A 24,448-nucleotide genomic window follows, 5' to 3' on the forward strand; every position below is an offset into this window, starting at 1 on the left:
GTCTGCCACATATATTTATAAAATAAATAAAGGGGAAGGGCTAAGGCCTGGCTGGTGTTTTGACTTCATCATTTATATTTTACATCCACGACACAACCATGTTCTTCTGGAAATGTGTAGATAAAAAAAGATAGCGCTGCAATCACTCTGGGTGAAAGCTACAGAAGTTTTTGTGTTGTGTAGAATTTGTACTATTTATTCAAGAAGAAACCACATTTGCAAAGTTTCAGACATTCACACCTGGAAGTCTGAATTGTCAACCACTGCTGATTCCTGAGCCCTCAAACTCAGGAATCTTGGAATAGCACGAATACTTGGTATATACTTAGACTGCTGGTGTTCCTCAAGGTTCTGTGCTTGGGCCAATTATTTTCAACTTATATATGCTTCCTTTAGGCAATATAATTAGAAGACACTCAATAAACTTTCATTGTTATGCAGATGATACTCAATTGTATCTATCGATCAAGTCCGAGGAAGCCAGTCAGTTAGTTAAACTCCAGGCATGCATTGACATATAAAAACCTGAATGACCTGCAATTTCCTGTCGTTTAACTCAGATAAGACGTAAGTTATTGTACTTGGGCCTAAACTGGTTGTCTAAAGATATAGCTACTATTGCTGGGATTGCCATTGCCTCAAATATTACTGTAAGAAACCTTGGAGTTGTCTTTAATCAGGATCTGTCCTTCTTTCACCTGCGGGACATAAACTAAAATCAGGCCCATGCTGTCTCAAAGAGATGCAGAAAAACTATTCCATGCATTTGTCACCTCAAGGCTGGATTATTGCTTACTATCAGGTTGTTCAAAAAATCCCTTAAATCTCTCCACCTGGTTTTGGGTTCTACATTACTGCTTTTATCAAATGTCACAGACAACCTAGTGAAGAACACGATAACAGCCACGTTATTTCCCTAGGAGTTGGAGACAAATCACAACTCATCAAGTGCCCAGAAACACAAACCCAAATGTATCCTGATGTTGACATTGACCTCCCCATCAACTGCTCCGGATACGTGACCGTCCTGCTTCCTTTGTTCAGAAAAGCAGTCATTTTTATCACTTTTGCACCCTTGATCAGCACATCCTGGCTACTGTTCCTAGTTCTTCTCTATGTTTGGTGTGTTTGGTGTGTGCAGCCATCAGCTGATGTCCGGCAATCCGGCCGTGTTATTGGCTCAACAGGATGCATAGCAAACGCCACATTGCTGATGACAGAAAACCTTTTTCTCAAACACTGTAAAAGTCAACAATAAATGCAGTAATCAGTAGCAAATGTGTATATAAAAGCACGAAGCTCTGCCTTCCAAAAGATTAAAAATGGGGAAAATGAAATTCAAGACATACACATACACATAGAAATTCCCCAACACTCTTTTGTACAATTATTTTCTCTGACACCACAAAACCGGAGCTGCACGGTGGTGTAGTGGTTAGCATTGTCACCTCACAACAAGAGGGTCCCAGGTTTGACTCCCAGGTCAGGATCGGGTTCCTTCTGTGTGGAGTTTGCATGTTCTCCCCGTGTAAGCGCGGGTTCTCTCTGGGTTCTCCGGCTTCCTCCCACAGTCCAAAGACATGCAGGATGGGGATAGGTTGATTGATGACTCGAAATTGCCCGTAGGTGTGATTGTGAGTGTGAATGGTTGTTTGTCTCTACATGTCAGCCCTGTGATAGACTGGTTACCTGTCCAGGGTGAACCCTGCCTTCACGCAATGTCAGCTGGGATCGCCCCCCCCCCCCCCCCCCCCCGCGACCCTGAATACAGGATAAAGTGGAAGACGATGGATGGATGGACACCCCAAAACCCCAACATCAAGTATGTTTTATAAATACTGTTTTAAATATTAGTTTCAGTCAACTTAAGGTGGTTCAAGCAGAAAAATGTTTCCAGTCAATGTTTCTTACCTAAATACATCGTGTGTCACTGAGGTTTAACTTTCTGTTAGTGCTGAATATTTTGATGCCCTCATAAAACATTTGTAGAGATGACTTTTAAAATATTTTAGATCATGCATTGTTAAATCTATGTTTGCTTTCTAGCAGTCTTCTTCTTGGCACAGTGCTTCTACGTTTGTTGCTGTGTTACTGTCACCATCTATCGATCAGTGGAATAGCATGAAATTCCACCTTTAAAAGGTATTCTGTTGTTTTCAATGTTTTCTTTGTTATGATTGTTGTCATCATTGTTTCTGTTTTTTCTCCCTGTCTCTCCCTGTTTCTCTCACCTCTTTTGTCCACAACCCCTTTCTGTTTTCTGTTCTCTCCTCACTTTAACCTCCTTGTGAGGTCTGATTGCCTCACACATCATAAATACAATTTGAAATATGCAACAGGAGGAGTATTTTAGATACATATAGATACATATAATGTGTCTGTGCCTGTCATCCTGGAGTACTACTGTTAATAATACGACTACCAACACCAAATGCAGCGAATGATACTCCAGAATAATAACAGCAGGATTTTAGATTCCTCCCTTGCAGAGTAAAACACAATACAACAGCGTAGGTAGTGTGTTAATACTCTTTGCTTAAATTGTCGGATTGGACAGGTTTAAAAAATAAAACAATAATAATAATAATAAAAATAATAATGAAAATAAGAAAAAATAAAATTATATATATACATATACATATACACACACACATACATTTGAACAAAGCATGAATGACCAGGTTTTTTTTTTTTTGCAAATTCTGACTTATAATATGAAACTGCTCCTTTTGACAAAAGGTAAAGTCTGTGCCTTGCCTGATCACACTGTCACAGATAATCTTCCACAAAATCATCTCATATCATTGAGATCATTACTAAATACCACTAATACAATTATTGACCTTATCAATGAAACGGTTTTTACATCCTGAAGAAAGGTCTGTTGGGCTATTGATACACACCCACAGCCTTATTATTTAACTAATTGGTTTATCTATATACAGAGGTGAGCTGTATGAACAGGTCGCCGGTCATCATGTTCCACGATAAGAAAAGAATAATGAGATTTAGTGCTAAACAGCCTGCATTCAGTGTCTTCATGTGTGTCCTTGACCAAGCCGGGGCACAACCACAACAAACCACTTAGAAAAGGGAAATTAAATAGAACAACGACAATAGCATGGAGAGAAAGCCCACATGGCAGGGGTTTTCCTCAGTGTCATCCTACAAGGTCAAAAAAAAACAACCTAATCTATCTCTCTGATCCTACAACAGCTTCTTAAATTTTACTCGAGAAAATGAATTCAGTCTACCATCTGACCTACCCTAACTCTGCATTGAATGATGGTTTGTTTGAAGATGATAATAAATCATAGCTGTTAACTTTTCTTATTGACTCCTGCCCCCTGCTGGTATGATTTAACCACTGACAGACACTCTTGTGTCTTTTATAACATAATTCAACCAAAAGGATTAGATCGTGGATCCACCATTGCCTGTAAAGTTGACCAGGTTCCAGGAATAAGGAAAGGAAGCTTAGATCCCCTGTCCTGGAGATGGGTCTATTTTTTTCCTTTTCGCAGTGTTTGGTGGATAGAGGTCTCATGCCATTCTTGAGTGAATGCAGCAGCCATTTCTTCTTTACAGGAGGGTTTTGGCAACATCCAGGTCTTTGGTCCCCCTCCGGTGAAATGGTTCTTGCGGTCAGGAGGTTACAACAGCGTTACCTATAGTTTCTCGCCACTGTCACGCTGTAACGCTTGCTCTTGACGATGGTGGGACTCTGAAATCCATTGTCTTTGAAAATCCTGAGCGTGTTTAGTCCTTTCCTGTGAAAAGTGCCCTAAGATAACTTTTGTTGTGATATAATAAAATAAAAAAATAAATTGTGAATTTAATTGTTGAGGAGGACATCGGAATCAGAAACATATTTATTACCAAGAAAGATTTTATACCAACGAGGAATTTGGGATCCAACAGTGGAAGGGAAGAAACTGTTCATGTGGCGGGGTTTTGGTCCTGATGGACCGCAGCCTCCTGCCAAAGGGGAGAGGGTCAAAAAGTCTGTGACCGAGATGGGAGGGGTCGGCCACAATCCTACCTGCACGCCTCAGAGCCCTGGAGCTGTGTAGGTCCTGAAGGGATGGAAGGTTGCAGCCAATCACCTTCTCAGCAGAGCGTATGATACGCTGCAGTCTGCTCTTAGAGGATGGACTCGATGTTCAAAGCTGTTTCCATGAAATGGGCAGCATAATGTAAAATGATTTGAGTTAAGTAGGCAAATCAGTAATAAAAAACATAGATTCAAAATATATTTTAGGTTTTAAAGAGATTTTCAGTAATTAATATTATCTGACCAGATAATTGTATACATCGGCAGAGATTTTATTCTAATTTGAATGTGAGATATGTATCTGGAAAGCACTTTCAACCTAAAAATAGCCATTCTTTTATAAGTGGTAAAAACATAACAAATCACCACCTCGTCTTGCCCTTGTCAAGGTTCCTGATTTTGAACAGCTTATTGTCGACAGTGCTCCTCTCACAACTTGCCTTTTGTGTTCAGTTAACAATAGAACCGCGTTGTTAGTTAAGGCTAAACTCAATTGTAGCCTTGCTCGCTCTTAAATATATCTCCGTGTATAATCCATCACGGTGGAAGCAGCTCTTCAATTAACCACTTGGGTTTCATGAATTCCCATGTGAAACTGTTTGCTGTGCTCGCTGCTTATAGACTTGTTGATTATGAAGTATAACTATGATTTCATGTCACTCTGATTGACTCAAGCAAAAAGGCAAATACTGTAGATGGTTAATTTTAAAACTCAGTGTTACTGCAGAGCAGTTCATTCATTAAAGTGTACGATACAACTACAGAGGTGCTCTGTGAATGTCACACGTCAGCTATATAAACCCAAAATAAATAAATGGATAAAATGGAAATAACTCCATATTAATGGAAAAAGTAAAAAGTATGAAGTCATGCTTTGTTAGGTCTGTCTGCAAGTCGACGAGCTAACTACTTTTAACTAACTAGTCTAGACTGATGGGTGTTGGGTGACGAAAAGTCTCTTTGTTTTTAAATCTGTTGTTTTTAAATGTGCTGTATAAATAAAGCTTAATTTGATTTGACTATGCATTAAAATAGCATGTGCACCACTCCATTAACAAACTGCACTAAAACATCAAAACCTGGAATAAAACCGGCTCCTCATCTCATTTGCCCCCAACAGTCCAGCTCTTAAATTCTTTGTTTATTACACATAAAGTTGTATCACAAATTCATATTCACTTTAGATTGTTTGACCTCCTTTAAGGGCCCAATTAAATAATACTGTGATCATTATCATTCACTTATGTTTTGGAATATTTTGGGTAAAATAAAACCTGTTTTCTTTTTTTTTTTTTTAAGATTCCCGTGTCTGCTCGTCCTTGACTGATTTGTCCCCAAAAAAGTAACATATCACCTTTTTTATAATTAAGAATTTCATTAAAATCATAGATCGTGGATTCACAGCAGGCCAGCTTCAGCAGCAATCTCTGCAAATATTTATAATCTGGACAAAAATGAAGGTTTGCAGCATTTTACAGTGCAAGTGCTGGTGTAAACCATGCCAGACACTCTATCTAAACCCCCTTCAAATAATCCTTGACCCGCCCCCCCCCCCTCCCTTCTGAGAATTTGGAGAGAGATCTTAAAAGTTTTTGCATACAGTTCAACAACTGAAAATGGGTAATAAAGGGAATCCTTTTGGTTTTTTCACATCTCTCTTCCTCACCAAATAATTGCTGGTCTTATCACTATTTATGTTGAACATGGATTTATTGTATTATGAGCGTGGTGCTGAGGGATTTTATTATCTGGACACCAGATGTTGAAGTGTAGATTCATGCCAGAGTCACATTCATTTCCAAGGCCACAGCAGGCTGGTTGGTAATTAGCTGTCATAAAAGAGGTCTTTAAAAAACAACTATCAGACTGAAGAACAAGAAAAGCGCTCAACAGAGAATCCTGAATGCATATATCCACAAAACACAGCGGCAAAATCAATGGAGTCTGTCTCCTCGTTTCTGTCCAACCCTCAGAGGGCATGTTTGTTTATTTATTTATTTAAAAATGACATTAGCTGATGCCAAAAGCAACAACTAATCTTCCTCTGAAATCCAGTATATATGTTGTATTTTTATTTGTACAAAATCACGTTTGTGTATGAATTAGCCTCAAGGCTCAAGGGAACATGAACAAAACATTATATGGTAAATGATAAATGGTATCTGAATCAGGGTTTGCTGGAGGAATAAAGCAATAGATTTGGGGCAAAGTAACATGATTTTGTCACCTCACCAAACCTTAGCCATACTGAAATGACAGTGAAAGTAGTTACATTTGAATGTGTGTTTTATTGCTGATGAAGGTGCTTCATCGATCTATGATAGTAGCTCACATTAGCCAGAGATCAAACCAGACCAGAGACACGTATGTGTAGCAGCAGATTGTCACCCCGAGCAACCTTGCTGGATCTGGAAATATTTTTTTTTTCTGTTTTGTTTTGTTTTGTTTTGTAAAGCCTCAGCCTGATTGCATTGCTTATTAGAATATGCAAAGAAAGGTATAATAAGCTTCAGCCAACACATTTTCAATCAACATTTGTTTGCTGTTGAGTTCCTGTCTTGTTGTTAATAAGGACCAAAATAAATGATGACTACGACTCGGCATCTCTGGCTGCACAATACATGTTTGGTACAACTGGTTGAAACTGTTGCAGGCTTTTGTTCAGTAAAGTACAATTACAGCTTCGCAAGGCGGTGGGTCGGTGCAGAAATGTCACATTTACTGTACCGCTGTTTCGTTCTTACACACATGTGTACAGATGTGTGTGCCTCCTTATGAAAGAGCAAATGAAAAATATTTTGGATGTGTTATTATTTCAACTGGTAATAATTGCAAAGTAAATGTACTGTCATGTCATTAAATGAAATGAAATTGGAAGGAGATTTAAAGACACAGTGGGAGAGAGCCTGTGCGGGAGCACTGGGGAGCATCAGACAAATGTGAGGGAACAAGGTTATCCCCTTCTGGAAGTGGGTCAGTTGGCGAGGGGCGAGGTATGGCGGGGCTGTTCTCCTGTTATCTGCGTCTAGCTTGCGGTGGATCAGGGTCAAGGGGAAGGAGATGAGAGGAAGAGGGGAGGAGTGAGGAGGGAGGAGGACCACACTTGGTGAGGGCACGCTTCAGGAGAGCGTCGGAGCGCACGCACGGCAAACACGAGCCAGGAGACGCCACCGTGGAAGAGTTGAGGCAGAGCTGCACAGACAGTTCCAGCCTTGACACGAGTCCTGACTGACGTAAATACAGTCGACCGACACCACAAATGTCTACTGGCTGCATTCTACCCCGAACGCTTCATATAGGCTACAGCACAAAGTCTTCAAACATCTTAATGCATTATTTAAATTCATTTGTTGGGATATCGGATTGTGGTGAGTGATTTAGGAATGTCAAAAATATCATAAAAAAGTAATACTATACGAAAAAAGTAATAGTAGGCTATTGTATGTCGAAGATAGTGATAAGTCATAGTATAGTGTGTAGAAAAAAGTCATTCAAAAAGTCAGAATATAGTGTCGAAAAAAGTCATAAAAAGTATAGTGTGTCGAAAAAAAACGGAAAAAGTCAGCCTATTGTATGTCTAAGATAGTGATAAAAAAAAGTCATTGTTTGTCTAAAAAACTGATGTCATAGAAGTATGTTGAAAAAAGTGATTAAAAAAAGTCATAGAATAGGCTAGTAACATGAAAAAAGGTTTAATATAGCATGTCAAAAAGTCATAGTATAATGTGTCGAAAAAAGTGATAAAAAAGCATATAGTTTGTCGGGAAAAAACATAAAGTCATAGTATTTAATGTCGAAGAAAGTGATAAAAAAAATATAGTATAGTATGTTGAAAAAAGTGATAAAAAGTCATAGTATAAAATATGAATAAAGTTGGGTGTCCATGGCTCAGAGGTCGAGTGAGCGTTCTTTTTATTTGGAAGATCGGCGGTTCAAATCCCAGTTCACCAGTCTGCATGCCGCAGTGTCCTTGGGCAAGATACTGAACCAAATTGCCCTTGAATGAGTTGGTGTGCGAATGTGTGTTTGGTGCGATATTTAAATCAGCAAAACGCTTACATACTCTCATATTGTTGGCACTGTGAACACACTAGTGTTGCTATTAGCACTGAGTGTGTGGAGAATTGACATCCAGGTCTTATCACTGTGTGAGCCATCTATGTGATTTATCAAAGAGAAAGAGGATGCTGGACATCGGGAACAGATAACACAATCACAGCATTTGTGAAGGGCAGTTGTGTGACGCGTTGAGCCAAGGTGAAACCAGAAACACCAACACATCAGGCAAACAAACACCCTCCACACTGATGCTCAGTGCAGGTCCTGCCCTTTTAAATAATCATGTATGAAATCCATTCTGCGAGCCCACACCCCCATGGCCAGGCGTCAGTGGTGTTGTTGTGCCCAGGGGGATCCGCAGCCTTGACGAGCTCTGATCTGATTGGAGGCTTGTTGGGGGGTCGGGAGGGTCAGGACAGCCTGTCATGATCCCCTCTGTCAGCCTTGGGGAGATGAAGTGATGCCTCCTGGACCTTAGGCCTGCTCCAAACTCATGATGCAATCAGCAGCCCATTGACAACCATCACTCACTGACACGTGTGTGTGTGTGTGTGTGTGTGTGTGTGTGTGTGTGTGTGTGACTGGGTGTTTTTTAGCAATGCACAGGGTTTGTATTGGGTTTGCAAAAGCACGTCACCTGCTCAAAATGGATAGTCCATTCCTCAAAAGCAAGTATTCATGTCAGTGAAACTGCCAGTCTAATCAAAATGAGAAGTTTTGATACAATTGTTTATGGACAAGATGGCTTCAAAATGGCTTTGTCATGTTTTCATGATGACAGTTTATTCTCTCTGTGTTTTCCAATGCAAAAAAAAGGTCAGAACTCAGTGACGCTATCGGAAATGCTCAAGACAGCAGTATACACTACTGGTACAGCCATTTGAAAACTACAGTAAAGTTACACATTGCTGTAGTTAGGGGAGTAAGTGAGTACAAGACACTGAATACGTAAGTTTCACATTTTTACTGTATATGCTCTTTGCAATTTTACAGCATTGTGCAAAAGATAAATACACTACAGTCACTTATTTAGAACAAACATAAGAAACACCCTTTTGGTAGAGCTTCAATTCACAGTGGTTCTTCCAACATTTGGTTGCACCCTCCGACCAGCCTCAGCCATGAGGCTGATTGACAGGATGATCCACAACTGTAGCCCTAATTTCATTAGGAATCTGCCGATGTATTTGGCCTCTTCTCCCTCTTCCTCTGTTTTGTAGAATATACACACTATGTTCTGCTCGGTTCATATATGCTTGCCAAGTGAGGGTTCATGGGATTCATCCGAGTGACTGTGAACAAGTGGCTTGTCATGGTTACAACTAAAACTTCTCACACCTCCTCCTGAGTGAAAGCTGAAGTTAATCTGAGAGCAATTTAGGAGACAATTCCAGGAAGAAAAAATGATGAATAAAGGTATAAAATTTGCTTGACAGAATTTGATAACTAGTTCAACAATTTTGTATGTAATGACTCAAGCAATGAAATGAAGACTATTAGTTTTTATTGGGAACAACTATTCAGCATCCATAAGTATAGTTCATTTTGATGGGGCTTTCAGGTCAGTCTGCATGCCAATTTGTCATATGTGGGATTGCCTCTACATGGCTCTCATCTTCCGTGTCCGGTTCTGAAAAGTGATGCAAATGCTAAAGCGCCTTAAACTTGCTCTCGAGTGGCCATCAGCGACTCCTCTGGTTGTAAAAAAAGTGCGATTGTATGGGAGTCTTTGAGAAAATGTCTTCTCTCTGCTGGCCACCAGGGGGCGACTTCTCTCCGATTGTATAGAAGTCAATGAGAAAATTACTTCTCGATTTTCTCCAAGCCTGTGCTCAATAAATATGTATTGATGTTTCATTTAGAGTTTGAATAAATATAAAGCGAAAGCAAAGAAAGTGATGTTAATAGAATCCCATTAATAAACGTAGCCTTGATCCTGCCTCGTTAATTTCAATCCACCATTTATCAGCCTGCATTTGTATGTTAGAATGTTTATGCGATATTATTTCTCACCGGTTACTGCCATTCGGAAGCTGGAACATTTTTGTCATTATTGTGGTCATGAAAGAATGAAAATGTAACTTTTTTGGGTTTTCCAACATCAAGCTCAATGAATATTTGCTATCCGTACACTGATTTGGTCTTTTTTTACAGGATTTGTAGATTTTTCCTACGTTAAATATGAATCATTATTTGTGTGTTAATGTTGTTGCCGTCACATTATGTGTTCATTTGAACTCTTCTCTATCTTACCATGAATAACTGGAGTGCTGGGCAGCAGGTCATGGACAAACGCTGCTCACAGTTCTATACCTCCGCCTGCTCATCCACCCATCAGCTCTGCGTCACTGCCTGAATAGACTTATCACATCGGTTTCTATGATCACCATAAGTGTGTAGAAGTCAGAGACGGACAGAAAGGGAGGCCGGTCCACGTACACTTGCATAACGTTCACATTTATTTGGTTTCAAGTCCTAACACATTCTAAACATGCTTTAAACACGTAATGGATCACATTCTTCACAGGTAGTTAAAGTAAAAGAGCAGACAAGAGATTTCTGAAGATAAACACATTTCAAGTGTCTGTTCATGGTGACGACAGTGTGTAAACCTGCTTCTTCCCTGAGGTACGTCATGTGACCTTGACGCCGCGGTCGCGTGCCACGTCGTCGAGGTCACACGAGGGAGTGGAAGCATTTAAACACGAGGAGATGTCAGTCTGACCACAGTTACATTCTCTGCTTGATAATCGATCACACGCTGCAGCGACGGAGTCCGATATGATATATGATATATGATACAGTCCCACAGTTGGGAACAACATCATATCATGATGCCGTGAATGTAGTGTACATGAGATAACGGGCGTTATAAAAAAAAATAATAAAGCATCATGTGAACGCCTAATCAACACAGTGATACCGTCATTGACATTCTCCCATCGCTGGTACTAGATTCACGATAACAGAGTAAAATAAAGAATGACGCTAGTTTAACAAACAAAGCAAAAAAGAGAGGAAGAGAAAGAAAGGAAATGAAAGATGCTGTCAGAAGGTGAGTCCGAGGCAGAGAGTCCGATAGTCTGAGGTAGAGTCTGTGAGTCTGAGGTAGAGAGTCTGAGGTAGAGAGTCCGAGGTAGAGAGTCCGAGGTAGAGAGTCCGAGGTAGAGTCTGAGAGGCCAAGGTAGAGAGTCTGAGGTAGAGAGTGCGAGGTTGAGAGTCCAAGGTAGAGAGTCCGAGGTAGAGAGTCTGAGGTAGAGAGTCCGAGTCCAAGGTAGAGAGTCTGAGGTAGAGAGGTTTATGAGGCAACATGTTAAAAAAGAGAGCAAGAAAGTGTAAATCTGAGGTCACTGGGTGGAATAAGAGACACAAAATAAAAGAACATTGGTGCAATGAAACCATTAAATAAACCAAAACAAAATCACCTATTTGGAAGAAAAAACAACATGATGACAAATAAAAAGGTAGTTTCAGTACAGAAATTGCAAATGTAGAACATATCCCTTGTCTGCAAAAAAAAAAAAACAATACAGAAAATATAAAGAAGCCTTTCTTCAGCACGTGTGAAGCCAAACATGAGAGATAAGGAGTCGAGTGGTGGCAGGAAGAAAGCCGCAGTGAGTCTTTATTTCAAGTTGATGGGGCCAGTATTGATATTTGCTGCTACATTAAAAGAAAATCCCCCTTCAGATCCTCTTCCACTGTCAGATCTCAGCAGGCTGTGATGTCCAGTGCATTCCTGGAGTGACTCTGAGATGAAATGACTGTTGTGGCCACCTTAAACCTCTCTCTCCTGCTGCACACTGTTTCTGTGCTCAGAGGTGGGATTGTGAAACATCGGTGCTCTGATATTTATTTTAGAAATAAACTCCCATTCCTCAGCGACGGTAAAAGGTTTTCGGCTGTTTTTTTTCTTTTAATGATACATCACTCAGAATTGTGTTGCATAAAAGTACATATCCCTGAGATTATGCGGTTCTAAGGGTGAGTTCATCAAAATAGCAAAAATAAAACACGTTCTTGCCTGAAGCTCTATCTGGCTGTTTAGGCGGTCCTGGTTTTTATCTGATTTGGAGGATTTGTCACCAAATCACACCGAAATAACTACATTCCTTTCAGCTCCCTTGTTTTGGGAATCAAACACTTAGCAGCTACGTAAGTGAGATAATGTTGTACATTCTTTGTATTTTAGGTGAAGTGACCCTTTGACCTCAGAAGCCTGTGTGATGCACATTTTAGGAAAAGCAGAGACGATATTCTCCACACAGCTTTGGAACCACAGAAGGCAGCAAAACATCACATTTGCATCGTAAAAAGACTCAAATAATTCATAAAAGGCTCCAAAATGTCAGTATTCTCCATATAAAACGTGGCTGACATCGCCCGGATAATACTTTTTTCCATAAAATATGGTGGACAAGGGAATGAGTCAATAAAAATCATGTCCAAAAAAAAGTCAAGAATCAAGAATTCATTCAAAGCTTAGATAAATGATTGAGGATGTCTTCATTCCCTAGTCCCCCTCCCCCTCCATCCCCCAAAACAAATAAAAGACGATGAATACGTGAAAAACAACAAAACCCCAAAACATTCACATCATAACTACAAAGGTACATGAAAATGTATAAAAATCAAAAAGATGAAAAGAGGCTAACTGAAAGGTTTGAAAGAAGAAGACGACTGCAGTGGACCGGTGATGTCACACGGAGGTGGTGATGTCACACGGAGGTGGATCATCGCGTATCACTCCATCACCAGATACCAAGAGAGAAATCCACCTCGCAGATCTCATCTTCAAACTACATCCACTTCCTCTGAACGAACGGCAGGAAAAGAAAAACACGTTTCTACTGAGGACCTACGATGTCCTGCAACCTACGTCTACTAATAACTACAAGTACATCAGCGTGGCCGCTGAGGAACTCCTGAATGCAATACATAACACTCACTTTACCCTGTTTAGATTCAGGCCGGCAGGGACCTGAGAGAGAGGAACACACTGGGTGGGCAGTGGGCAGGTCAAAGGTCAAGGTCTCCCAACCTCACCGTCGTGTGCAAAAAAGAGAGTCGTTGCATTTTTAATTGTTCGTACATCATGAAACAGCGAAGAACTTGAGGAATCCAAGAAGACACTTCAAGCGGTTTGAAATTATCATCTCATACTTCAAAAAATAAAGACCATTTTCTATGGCTTCTTTTAAACAATGTGCATATCTGTCACAGATGGTCCGTCACCTACGCTCTCTAAACCTGGACTCACCGAGACCCGGATCTATCACACTGAATGCATCCCTTAATGTGATCATCCCAAAGCAAACTTTATATTCACCAGTTAATGAACCAGTAAGACCCTGAGGCCCAAACATGAACCGAGTCTCAGTCCACACTTTCTAGTCTAGGGCTCCTTGGGTCTGGGTCAGGTCTGATTGAACTGCTGCTGGTCTTGGGTCTGTGCAAATGATTGGACCTGACAAGACCTGAAAACAGTCCAAGTTCCTGTAAAAATGGCCGATGAAACCAGTCGGTGTGTTTTACAGCAGTTTAAAGCTGGATGAGTGAGAACTCCTGTTCACTATCTGATCCAGATCTGTGTAGGCCAGGTATATAGACCTGTTTGACCCACGAAGATCTCTCGCTGTTCAAAACACTAAATGTAATTTTTCAGGTGGTTTTGGTTTGTTTGGAATAAACTGAAAAAAGGCAGATTTGACGGACTGCTCCCTTCACCGAACACGATCGTACGGCGAACCTACTTAATGTGTTGAGAGCGGCCATGCATGGAGTTCCCGGCACTGAAGGCAGCGGAGCCATCTGACGAGGAGCCGAGGGAAACCACCTCGTCACATCTGCTCTATGCATATACGTGTGCACAAGAACGTGTGCACGTTTTAGCAGCGTTTACAATGAAATCCGGCAACAGCAGAGGGATCTCCCATTGATTCATCTCTTATCCTGATCCTTCATGGATAAGAAACCGCATGTGTGGAGCTGTAAGCCCCCGACCCGTCGACGGGTGAAAAAAAGCATTGCATAACACTTTGGTCAAAAAAGAAAAACAATAAAACTCAAAGAACAAAGCTAGCTATCCTCCCCTTCCCCTGCATTAAAGCCTAACATCCCCAGTCTATGATTGTAGAAAATACCCGTATGCTCCTTATTCTATGAAGACCCAACAACAGTCACCTTAACCCATGGAATGTTAAATTGACAAGACCGATGTCCGAGAGTCATCGCAGAAAAAAGTAGCTCAATCTCGCTAATTACGTTTTGCATTTTCAGTGCAACGAAACACTGTTTTTTCCACCTTTGTTTCATGCTGCTCCTTTGAACATTCGGTCTATGATTGAGGTGCCAAAGCATCCGCAGGGATTTGGTTTCAGACCGGGCAACTCTTCATCTCAAAGAAAGAAAAAGGTACCTGAAAATAGCATCAGCGTTTTCCTGAGGTAGTCTCAAAATGGCCGCCGCACCCGTCTATCCACCCCCATCTGAATAAAATAAACTCTTTTAAAGTCTAGCTCTAACAATAGCAACACTGACACCTCGAGCAAACTGGATACACACTTGTAAACTCCAAAGACCAATGCATCTACGAGCATTTGTTTTGTACAGAAGCATGTGCACAGTGTAAATCAGCATACATTCAGCTCTGTCATGTAATAAATATATAAAGAAAAAAAGTTACAAAAAACAAACTAGCTGCTTGTCACATTCACAGGAGGGGAGACCAGTCCCTCTACTCGGGGGGTCGGGGGGGGGCGGGGCCTAGTTCCCGGAGGAGGTGGTCACGCAGGGCGACGGGCCGGTCCTGTAGCTCGTCAGGCTGGATTTGCAGGAGTGCAAGACTGCTTTGAACAGGAGGGGGAGCTGCTCCAGAGGGACGTTCACCAGCTTCCCTGCAAACGAGGTCGGGTTAGCTTAGCATTCCCTTCTACAGTTCACTGGACTGGTGACTGGAGGACTCTGCGGGACTCAGCAGGACTCTGGAGGACTTACCCGCGATGCAGCGGATCTCCGGGAGACACATCATGATCTCGGGGAAGCGTTTGGGCTGGTGTGGGTACTTGTACTCGGTGTAGTCCTGACACACGTACCAGTAACGCTTGTTCAGCTGCTCCAGCTGGGAGATGTTGGACAAACCTCTGATATCTGCAGAGACACGAGAGAGAGAGAGACGTTGGAGGACCGGAGGAGGAAGGGAAGGTGACGAGAAGATGAGGAGAAGGTGAAGAGAAGGTGGAGAGAAGCTTCGGCTAAATAACAGCAGAAGGAGTTGCTACCTTGGTTGAGGAAGTTGATGGCTTTCATGCAGGCATACTCCTCGTTGCTGATCTTCAGCTGGTGGAACTTGCGAAACAGATAAATCAACCTCTCCATCACCTCCATGCCGTCCTCGCTGAAGCTGAGGAATCACAGACATTTCAATAACACTGGAAACATACTGGTGATAGAAATCACTGACAAGAAGTTGATCATGGTGGATTTCTATTATTGGGATAATAGTAAACATATGATGGCTCACTATCACGGTGGAGAAGAGAAAATAGAGACTGGTTTTCTAAATGTATTTATCCTGCAAGGAGATGATTTAGCAGCATTTAATTTCATCACTAAAAAAAGTATGTGTTCAGTATCTATTTCGCAATAAAGTGATTCTGTGTAATTTAAAGAGTATAAAACATATGATTATGATAATCGGGATAATATCATCAATCACAGTCATTCTGGCAGGATAATCATGACATAATAATAATGTTTGTACCGTTTGAAGAAGTTATTCGCCAAACTAAAGCGAGTTTAGTGGGTTTACTGTCCACTGTCAGAAACATGAAATCCTTCAGGGCCCATTATCTTAAGCTTCTATGCTTCAATGAACAGATGAGAATTAGGGAGGGAACCCGTCAGATGTGCTGAACAAACGTCTCTCTAATCCCACGGCTCTCTGACGGAGTTAGAAAGATTCACAAAGTTTAATTCCACTCATCAAAGCTTGAGTCCCCGTCGGTTCCGCTCCTGCTCTCAAACTTCAGCACCGTCCATGTAAATCACACTTTCACTCCTAAACTTCAGGCAAATTGACGAAGCAGCCGTACAGCGCCGTATATTAGGAGGCTACGTGTCACGAGGTCAGATAACTGGGGTCCGGTTTACCCAGATCCAGACCCCCACACACCCTCTTCCAGCCGCCGTGGGCCGGGCGGTGCTAGCCACAAGCCTGTCCGGAGGAGTCCTCCCGGTCACGGACCGCTTCCCTGGCCCTCGTCCAACAACAGCAGTGCTCTCAGAAAACCTCAAACTCCCAGACTGGAACGTCTCTGTAGACGGTTGTTGTTTCAGTGGGAACGTTTAAATCCTGCATGCGGCGCTTCATATCTCAGGTCCGTTAATGAAGCGATGGTGGGAGGCAACGTGAGTCACAGCAGGTGAGATCTCATCTACACATGAACGAGGGGCATTTCCGCAGTTCTTACTTTTTATTTGGGAGATTTGTGGCTTATGAACGCGCCGTTGTGCTAATCTCACAAACATCTGGTTCAAAGCAGAAATAACGTCTCTTTGTTTTAACTTTGGCCTGAACACCTCTAGTTAAAGCATTAAACTCAGATCGTCATGGTGACTAATAACAGTAGAACCATAGACTGTATATAAGAAGTGGACGTCGTCATGGTGACCTCACCCGTTGGTTTGCTGTCTCCTGTTTTAAAGCCTTGAGTTCGGCATTTTGGATTTTTTACAAACAGTGAAGGAAGGTGGATCTGAAGAACACCAGCAGCAGAGCGACCATATTAGCTTTATTATTCCATTATTATGACTATACTTTCACTTTTCACCACACTTGGGGTTGTTTTGTGCACTTTTATATTTGATAAGTTTCTTTGTTGGATCTGTAGTTACATTTTTTTTTTTTAAACGTTGATTGTAAAATCGAACAATAAGCTGAGTCAAGGGGAACTGAAGCGATTCTGTGAGTTTTTACTCCTTTCACTTATATTAGTATTTGAAGGCCCCTCCAGTCTTTACGTAAGCCTTTACCCGTATTCATAGTTAACAGACTAATTAGTGTTAATGAACTAAACCTGACCTCCAGACCTTCTTCCTCTCCGAGTCCTCCACACTCACCCCTGCAGCTCGTCGTCAGACGGCGTGTACTTGGCTGTGACGTCGGCGAGGTCTCCGAAGATCTGGGCGCTGTAGATGGTGAGGCAGGACAGCAGGATGAGCTCCTGCCAGGTGGAGCTCAGCAGGCAGGTGTAATCCTCGATGGAGAGCTCGCAGAAGAACGGCAGCTTCTTGATCCAGGAGATCTGGCGGAAGAGTAGCTCGTCTGCCAGGCGGCACAGCAGCGCAAACAGCTCCACCTGAGTCACCTTGTACCTGGGAGACATAACGGATGTTCACGCGGGTCACCGGTAACGTGATCAATGCTGGAGTCCCCGTTGCCCACATTCTGAGTCCGTGTTGTAGCTACAGACTGGGTGAGATTGTGCAGCATCACGTGTTGACTCACCCGTCTTCTATAAGCATGGGGGTCGCCAGGGGGGCCAGGTCTTCGGCAGCCACCAGCTGCAGCACCAGAGGGTGGGATTGTGGGTAGAGGCTGCGGGGCTGCGGGGCCAGCAGGCCCGACTGGGCCGCGTAGCTGAACAGGTGAGGCAGCAGCTGGTAGTGTGTGGACATGGAGGTGTTGAGGTACTGGTCCCTGAGGGCCGCCGTGTAGCCGTTCATCTCCACGGAGCGGCTGGACGCACACAGAGGTCAAAGGTTACACACACTAGGACATATAGGGGACATTTGTTATCACATTAAAGGTAGAATCGGACAGTTCTTACGCATGAGGCTAGTAATTTCCACCTGCTTCCAGTGTTTATGCTAAGCTAGGCTAATACCACACAGTCCTTCTGGACAGTCTACGGACTGCTCCTTTAAACCTTCTAATTGTTTACCTTTTAGTAGAGCTCAGCTCTCTTTACAATTACAAGTCTGTGCAGTTTTAGTAGAAACTTATAGACAAAACGTTGCCGTTCAATTGGTCCCTTCATTCTAACGCTGCACAGGCATTCTGTTGTGGGTCAGATTTAATTTGATACAATAAGTATTCCTCTGAATAGCTATCGGGCTGCGGCGATGAGACTAAAATAAATACAGTCATGCCAGCAGCTAGACAATATTTGTCCTTGACGAGTGGAGATAGACAATGTGTGCGTCTCCATAGCAAGAACAGCAGATAGAGCAGCTCGTCCTTTGTGCCAACGATCACCGGCGAGCCTGAGAAGCTGCATATTCAGGCATTCTTTGGCTGATGAATACCTTAACTAATGTCTGGGTGAGATGGGAACGAGGTGTTAGACTGTCAGAGCCGGCTCATTATCTCGATGATGGGGCGAAAGCCACCGCTAACGCCTGAGTGGATGAGCTGAACAACTCACTTGGAGGACAGCGTGGAGGCGGGTGACGGCTGGTTGCCCTCCGAGGCGCCGTTGCTCGGGGAGCTGTGGTCGCTGTCGCCGTTGTTGCCCCAGGTGTGCTCCGGGGCGTCCTCCTTAAACTCCTGGCCCGACATGATGCGCTCGATCTCCTCCTCTGTGATCTAACACACACACACACATTACATACACACACAGACAGACACGCACGCAGATTATAGCACATCCTCATGTGACGAACAGCACCGTGTGTCTCACTTCCATTGATTAGCATTGAGAAGCGCCGCGGTGCTTTTCACTAAAACGTTGAGGAGCAAGGATTCAATCAGGCCGTTAAACAGGAAGCTGGAGAAAGAAAGACAGGTATGCGTCTGTGTGCCTGCGTGTGATTGGCTGATGTGCCCACACCTAAAATAATAGACTCCTCGCTGGTCCGCCAAGTGAAGAAAACACAGACAAAAGCCATTTTGAAAAGCATTAGCGTGCCAGAATCTGTGGTGCCTTCCATCTGTGGCTCGGGTCAATTTACTTTCAGTTCTATCAATTCAGCATGCATGCACTGAAACAGCCATCCATTACCTCTTAATGACAGAGAGGTCTTCCTTTCATTAGGGCTCAGAGATAAAGCCGCCTCGTAATGGAAGCGGGCGTTTTGTGAATGCATTCACACTGAGCGAGCTAACTCCGGGGCTGAGCCACAATACCATGTATAGAGGGAGTCGGAGGGTCAGCGAGTGTCGTGGAAACAACATTTCTGGTATTCTGGTATTCATCATGAAGTGAGTAATTTACCTGAACAGGCCCGATGCTTTTGTTCCTCCCTCCCGGCATGCCATCCTCCCTGATTGCTGCATGATAAAGAGAAATAACAGGAATTTACATTTGCTCCATAAACACAACTCATGATTAGTATCAGAGCGCTACCTAGTGGCAGAAACTAATCACACACTGCTTAAGCTTTGGATCATTTATTCCCATAAGGGATTTGTTTCAGTCCAGTTTGAACATAACTTTTCCTGTTTCTGGTGGGAGGCAGATATGTTTTTTTTCTGTTTCCTGGTGAAGGTTTGTTAACAGCTGGGAGGTAAGAAAATATATTTCACATGTCAAGACAAGCTTGCTTTAATCAGTATCTGGAGAATAAATCATATAAAATGAGGCTGTCAAGCTGCAAGAGCACTGAGAGGTCATTTACAACTATCATCCACTAGGGGGCAGCATTGTAATGAACTATCCTAACAGTAAGTTAGGCCAAAGAACCAGATAAATTACGTGTGATTTAGTTCTGATGAATTAGTTATCGATTAACTATAACTAGTGTCACGGAATTCAAAGTCTACCGATTTTAAAATGTTGTCAAGGCAAATATATGTTTTTCATGCACTCCTTAAAAATGTTGGTCCATTTATCTTCCATAACATGTAAACATCCTAAATGAAACAAACTATTTTGTCAATTTGTGTCTGTTTTTCCTTAATTCACTAAAATTTTAAATTTAAATTAGATAATGCATAGTTTACATAAAACATTTTAGGTATCTTAATGTTTTTATGGTGACATCTATTAATTTAACTACCACGTGTGTGATTTAACAGTGCAGTACAATCTGATTCATAGTGATATAAAACTCCTTGTGTAATGACCTTTGACTCTAATATGTGTAAATTGAAACGTTCCGGTTTTGGCCGTTACCTTTGCGGTTCATCCCCATCTGCAGACACTTGAGCAGCCGGCAGTACTGGCAGCGGTTGCGCTGCTTGCGCGACATCTCGCAGTTCTTGTCCCGGCTGCAGCGGTACACGCGCTTGTTGCAGATGCTGCGCTTGAAGAAGCCCTTGCAGCCTTCGCAGGAGATGATGCCATAGTGCAGGCCGGTGGCGCGGTCTCCACAGATAAGGCAAGTACGCTGGTCAGCTGGATCATCTACAGCAGAAGAAAACAGGCCATTTAGAACTATTCCCACACACTTCTTTACACTAATTCATCCACACCATGAAGAAAATGGATGTTTTTAATGGAAATGATGGGGGCGGTTGGTGTTTAAGCACTAGTTGGATAATCCAGCCGGATTCTTAAGCCCTGACTCGTTTAGTGAAAGTGGAGGTGGAACAGCAGCAGGACGGTGCGGAGACGTCTTGCATGTTTTATTCAGCAGCTCTGATGAGAAGAAGATAAACGACACCACTGATTTGTTTACCGTCTCTCCTTTCCCTCCTTCTAGCAGCATCAACCGAAAACCTTCTACTCTCATGGAGCCCATTTAGGACAATTTAAAAATCATCTTATAACTTGTTGTTACAGTTGGTGTAACCCGAGATGGTCCATCTTCTCTCAGTCACACACACACATAATCACACACACTGTAGAAGGTTGGTGGAACTAAACGAGGGCTGTAATGTACGAATACGAAGAACATCATGTACTGAACAAAGTACATTAAAAATAGTGGAAGCAGTTAAACTGGATGTGATGTGGGTTTACACGGCTGATGTACCATGAAGGAAAGAGACTTAAAGACAGCAGGAAAAGAAACGTATGGATGAGCTTCCTCTTCATACCGTACTCATCATGGAGGAGTTCAGACAGCAAACTGAGAAAGCTGCTGAGAATCTTCTTTTAATCCCCATCTCACACACACACACACACACACACACACACACACACACACACACACACACACACACACACACACACACACACACACACACACACACACACACACACACACACACACACACACACACACACAGAGAGATAACTAAGCCTCACTGTGGCTGCAGCAGGAATGTGGTCTGCTGCTGATTGGGGTGCAGACTCAGCTGGGATCAAAGATATCAGGACCAGATAGAGGTCTAGACCAGGACAAAGATGTTATGTGTCCGATACGATGAGTCGGTTTGTCACATGCTTGCGTTACAGACGACGCCACACTGACAGAAGTCCAAAGGAGACGCTGATGTTGGGGAAATGTAACGGGAACCTTAAAATAACTCAAAAGAACTACGAAAGGCAGCCATCTTTGTGAAGTGAACATGCACGTCATTTCTGTCGGCCGATGTGGATTCTTTGATGCTTCGCTGCGTCAGGACGAGACATTAAACGGCTGAGATCAACCTGCACATCTGATTCATGGAGGACTGTTGTGTAACGCAACAAACTGCACCAACACACATGCACGACCTTTGACCTCCTCAAGGACTCAGTGGTTGGGAAGTCAATAATGGAGGCAGACAAGCAGGTTTCCTGCCTGGCTCAATGAGCCGGGCAGGAAACCCGATTCCCAGCGTTCAGTGTCAGCTGTTGTCACTACAGGACCGGACTGGCATGACAGACGCTTCCCATAATGCATTGCTATCTGAAATGACACACTGGGGAACTTTTTCTATAGAAACTAGAGAAAGTGCTGTATGTTTGGCGGCGTGTTTGCTAGATTGTCGAGCTGCTTTCCTGATCTATACCAACCTTCTTAATATATTTTCAATGAATGGATTTATCATTAATCCAAACAAAGGCTGAAAACAGTGAGAATGAGTGCATCATTTGGCTTTTTTCATTGATAATCATCAGCTGGGCTTCTTGTTTCATTGGCTCGAGGGCCGCATGTTAACTCAACCCTTCAGGAACTTACAGCCCATACATTAAATATAAATACATTTATAGCAACAGAAATATATGTGAGACTTGAATGTGTTAAAGAAAGAGCTGATGGGACCCGACTAGAAGAAACCGAGTCACCGTTACTGATTAAAAGACACCATGTTTCGACAATAAACAGGCCAAAGTTACAACATGTTGAATATTCAAATGAGCAAGATTAGGTTTTTTGGCTAAAGCTCCCAGCGGGGGAGCTGCAGGTTTAATGTACTCTGGGTAATTAGAAGGGGGACGGGGTGTTGGTGGCAGAAAGCCTCTCCCAGATAAAGAATGAGAGAGCGATTACCATTTAAATGGTGTGAGGTTTAAATATGCTGCCGGCAGAAGAGAGCCAGGGCAGCTCTACTGTACAGAGACAATGGGCGTCCCACAGGGAGCCCATCCTGGGATTAGAATTTAACTATATAGGTGATTAACTCTATACAGCACCGAGGTGAAGGCGACTAAGAGGAAGACGTACGATCACTGCTGGTTTCTAGAGCAGTGACCTCGACTTTCCAGAGATGATGTTCCATCGTTCCAAAAGTAAGAATACGGTTTATAATAATCCGGGCTACAGATGACCGTTATATTCCTACAATTAATCTGCAGATTATTTTCTTGTTGGATCTGAAAAATGTTAGAAAACGGTGAAAGATGTCCAAGCAGAAATCCTCACACACGGTGGAATGTTTGGCATTTTTGTTGAGAAATTACTGAAAAAATTATAAAGTAAGAATCAGAATAGTGGCGGATTAATAAACTATTGCTGTTTTACCATCCTGTAAAAATAATAAATTTGGTTCATTCATTTTTAATACATCCATAGAGTTGTTTTTCCTGCATCTGAATGTCAAACAGAAATTAAAAATGTTTTCTTAACCCTCTTAGATCACGTCCACTCAAAACATGATGCATGTTTATATCAGCTGGTACCAACCAATAATATCATGACATCCATCAATCAATCAGAGCCAGAGAAGGTGGTGAGCTCATCTTTACAACCATCAAATTAAATCCTCCCAAGGTTAAGTCCCACCTCCTGTTTCACTGGGAAATACATTTTTTCAGCTCCATGGAAGGTTTACAGAAAAGCAACCGACCACCAGATCCTGTTCTCAAAATATAGATTTTACACTGTCTCTAAATTTTCACAATTACTTTTTTGAAGTTATTAACAAGATCCACATGAACTCTCTTCACATCGGCATAAGTTAGTCTAAGTAAGTCTTTAAGGTGGAATTATGTCACTTGGCGGGTGAAAGTTATGCAGCATCTAAAAGGCTATTTGTTTAAACAGTCTGGTGTTTGATGTCACATAAAACACACCATGACCACATGATATCGCTTCCTCAATGTTTGTGTGTGTGTGTGTGTGTGTGTGTGTGTGTGTGTGTGTGTGTGTGTGTGTGTGTGTGTGTGTGTGTGTGTGTGTGTGTGTGTGGAGATGCTCCAGTACACTTTGAGAAACATGAAGATATTAATGATTAAAAACATGAGCAGCACATGAATATAGAGGAAACATGTTGAAATGTTTCTGATGTTGGTTTCATGTGAATGTTTGTCTTGTTTTCTCAGCTTCTACGGAGTAACAACTGTAAAGAGACATGGGAAGATATGATATGAAACGTATCCTGATGTTCATTAAAATATGCTCTTAAAAGGCTAGATAGGACATACATGTTTTTAGGGAAAAACAATCCATCTGTAATAAGATGATCATAGAAAAAGGAGATGATGAATCTCTTCTCAGGGTCTATTAATCACAGCTTTTTTTTTTTTTTTTAAATCACTCATGTGACAATATTTACGATTATCCCGACAATGGAAATCCACCACAATCAACTCATTGTGAGCGTTTCTATAGCAACCCGAGATAAAATGCTTTACCATCCCGAACCATAAAACACCATTATGTGTCATCGTTTCCTTTCATTCATTTTAATGCATAATGTTACACATATAAGCTATTGCTGTAGAGGTGACTCCTCTATATCCATGCCAGAGAGGCTTCTGTGTGCTAGCTCCGAATGTAACCGAGTCGAGTGTCAGTTGAGCACAAATTCAGCTGACGTCTCGGTGAGGATCTTTAAGCAGCAACACCTCCGTGACGCCTGAGAAGGACGAGTCCACGGACTTCTCTTCAGTGTCTCCTCACACACAGACATGCACTGTGATCTGCTGCTGCATCTCCTCTACACGTTACTGTAAGTGGAGCCGAGCACCATAAAACACGGGGTCGTCCTCAGCCGGCCATTTGTCGGCCCATGTGCTCACT

At 42.3% G+C, this 24,448-nt stretch overlaps 1 protein-coding gene across 1 annotated transcript in view; it reads right to left on the reverse strand.

Annotated features, from left to right (window-relative positions):
• Positions 1-14,546: 14,546 nt before the first annotated feature.
• Positions 14,547-24,448, reverse strand: part of nr6a1a (nuclear receptor subfamily 6, group A, member 1a) — a 58,708-nt gene continuing 48,806 nt past the window's right edge. The window contains exons 3-10 of the mRNA XM_084023864.1: positions 20,230-20,460; positions 19,330-19,385; positions 18,541-18,701; positions 17,622-17,852; positions 17,234-17,488; positions 15,394-15,515; positions 15,110-15,262; positions 14,547-15,009 (exon numbers count right to left, since the gene is read on the reverse strand). Of these exons, the coding sequence (XP_083879990.1) occupies positions 14,879-15,009; positions 15,110-15,262; positions 15,394-15,515; positions 17,234-17,488; positions 17,622-17,852; positions 18,541-18,701; positions 19,330-19,385; positions 20,230-20,460 (1,340 nt within the window). The 3' untranslated portion in view covers positions 14,547-14,878. The remainder of the gene's footprint in view (positions 15,010-15,109; positions 15,263-15,393; positions 15,516-17,233; positions 17,489-17,621; positions 17,853-18,540; positions 18,702-19,329; positions 19,386-20,229; positions 20,461-24,448) is intronic.

Source organism: Eutrigla gurnardus (genome assembly GCF_963514095.1).
Source record: "Eutrigla gurnardus genome assembly, chromosome: 13".
NCBI classification, from domain to species: domain Eukaryota; kingdom Metazoa; phylum Chordata; class Actinopteri; order Perciformes; family Triglidae; genus Eutrigla; species Eutrigla gurnardus.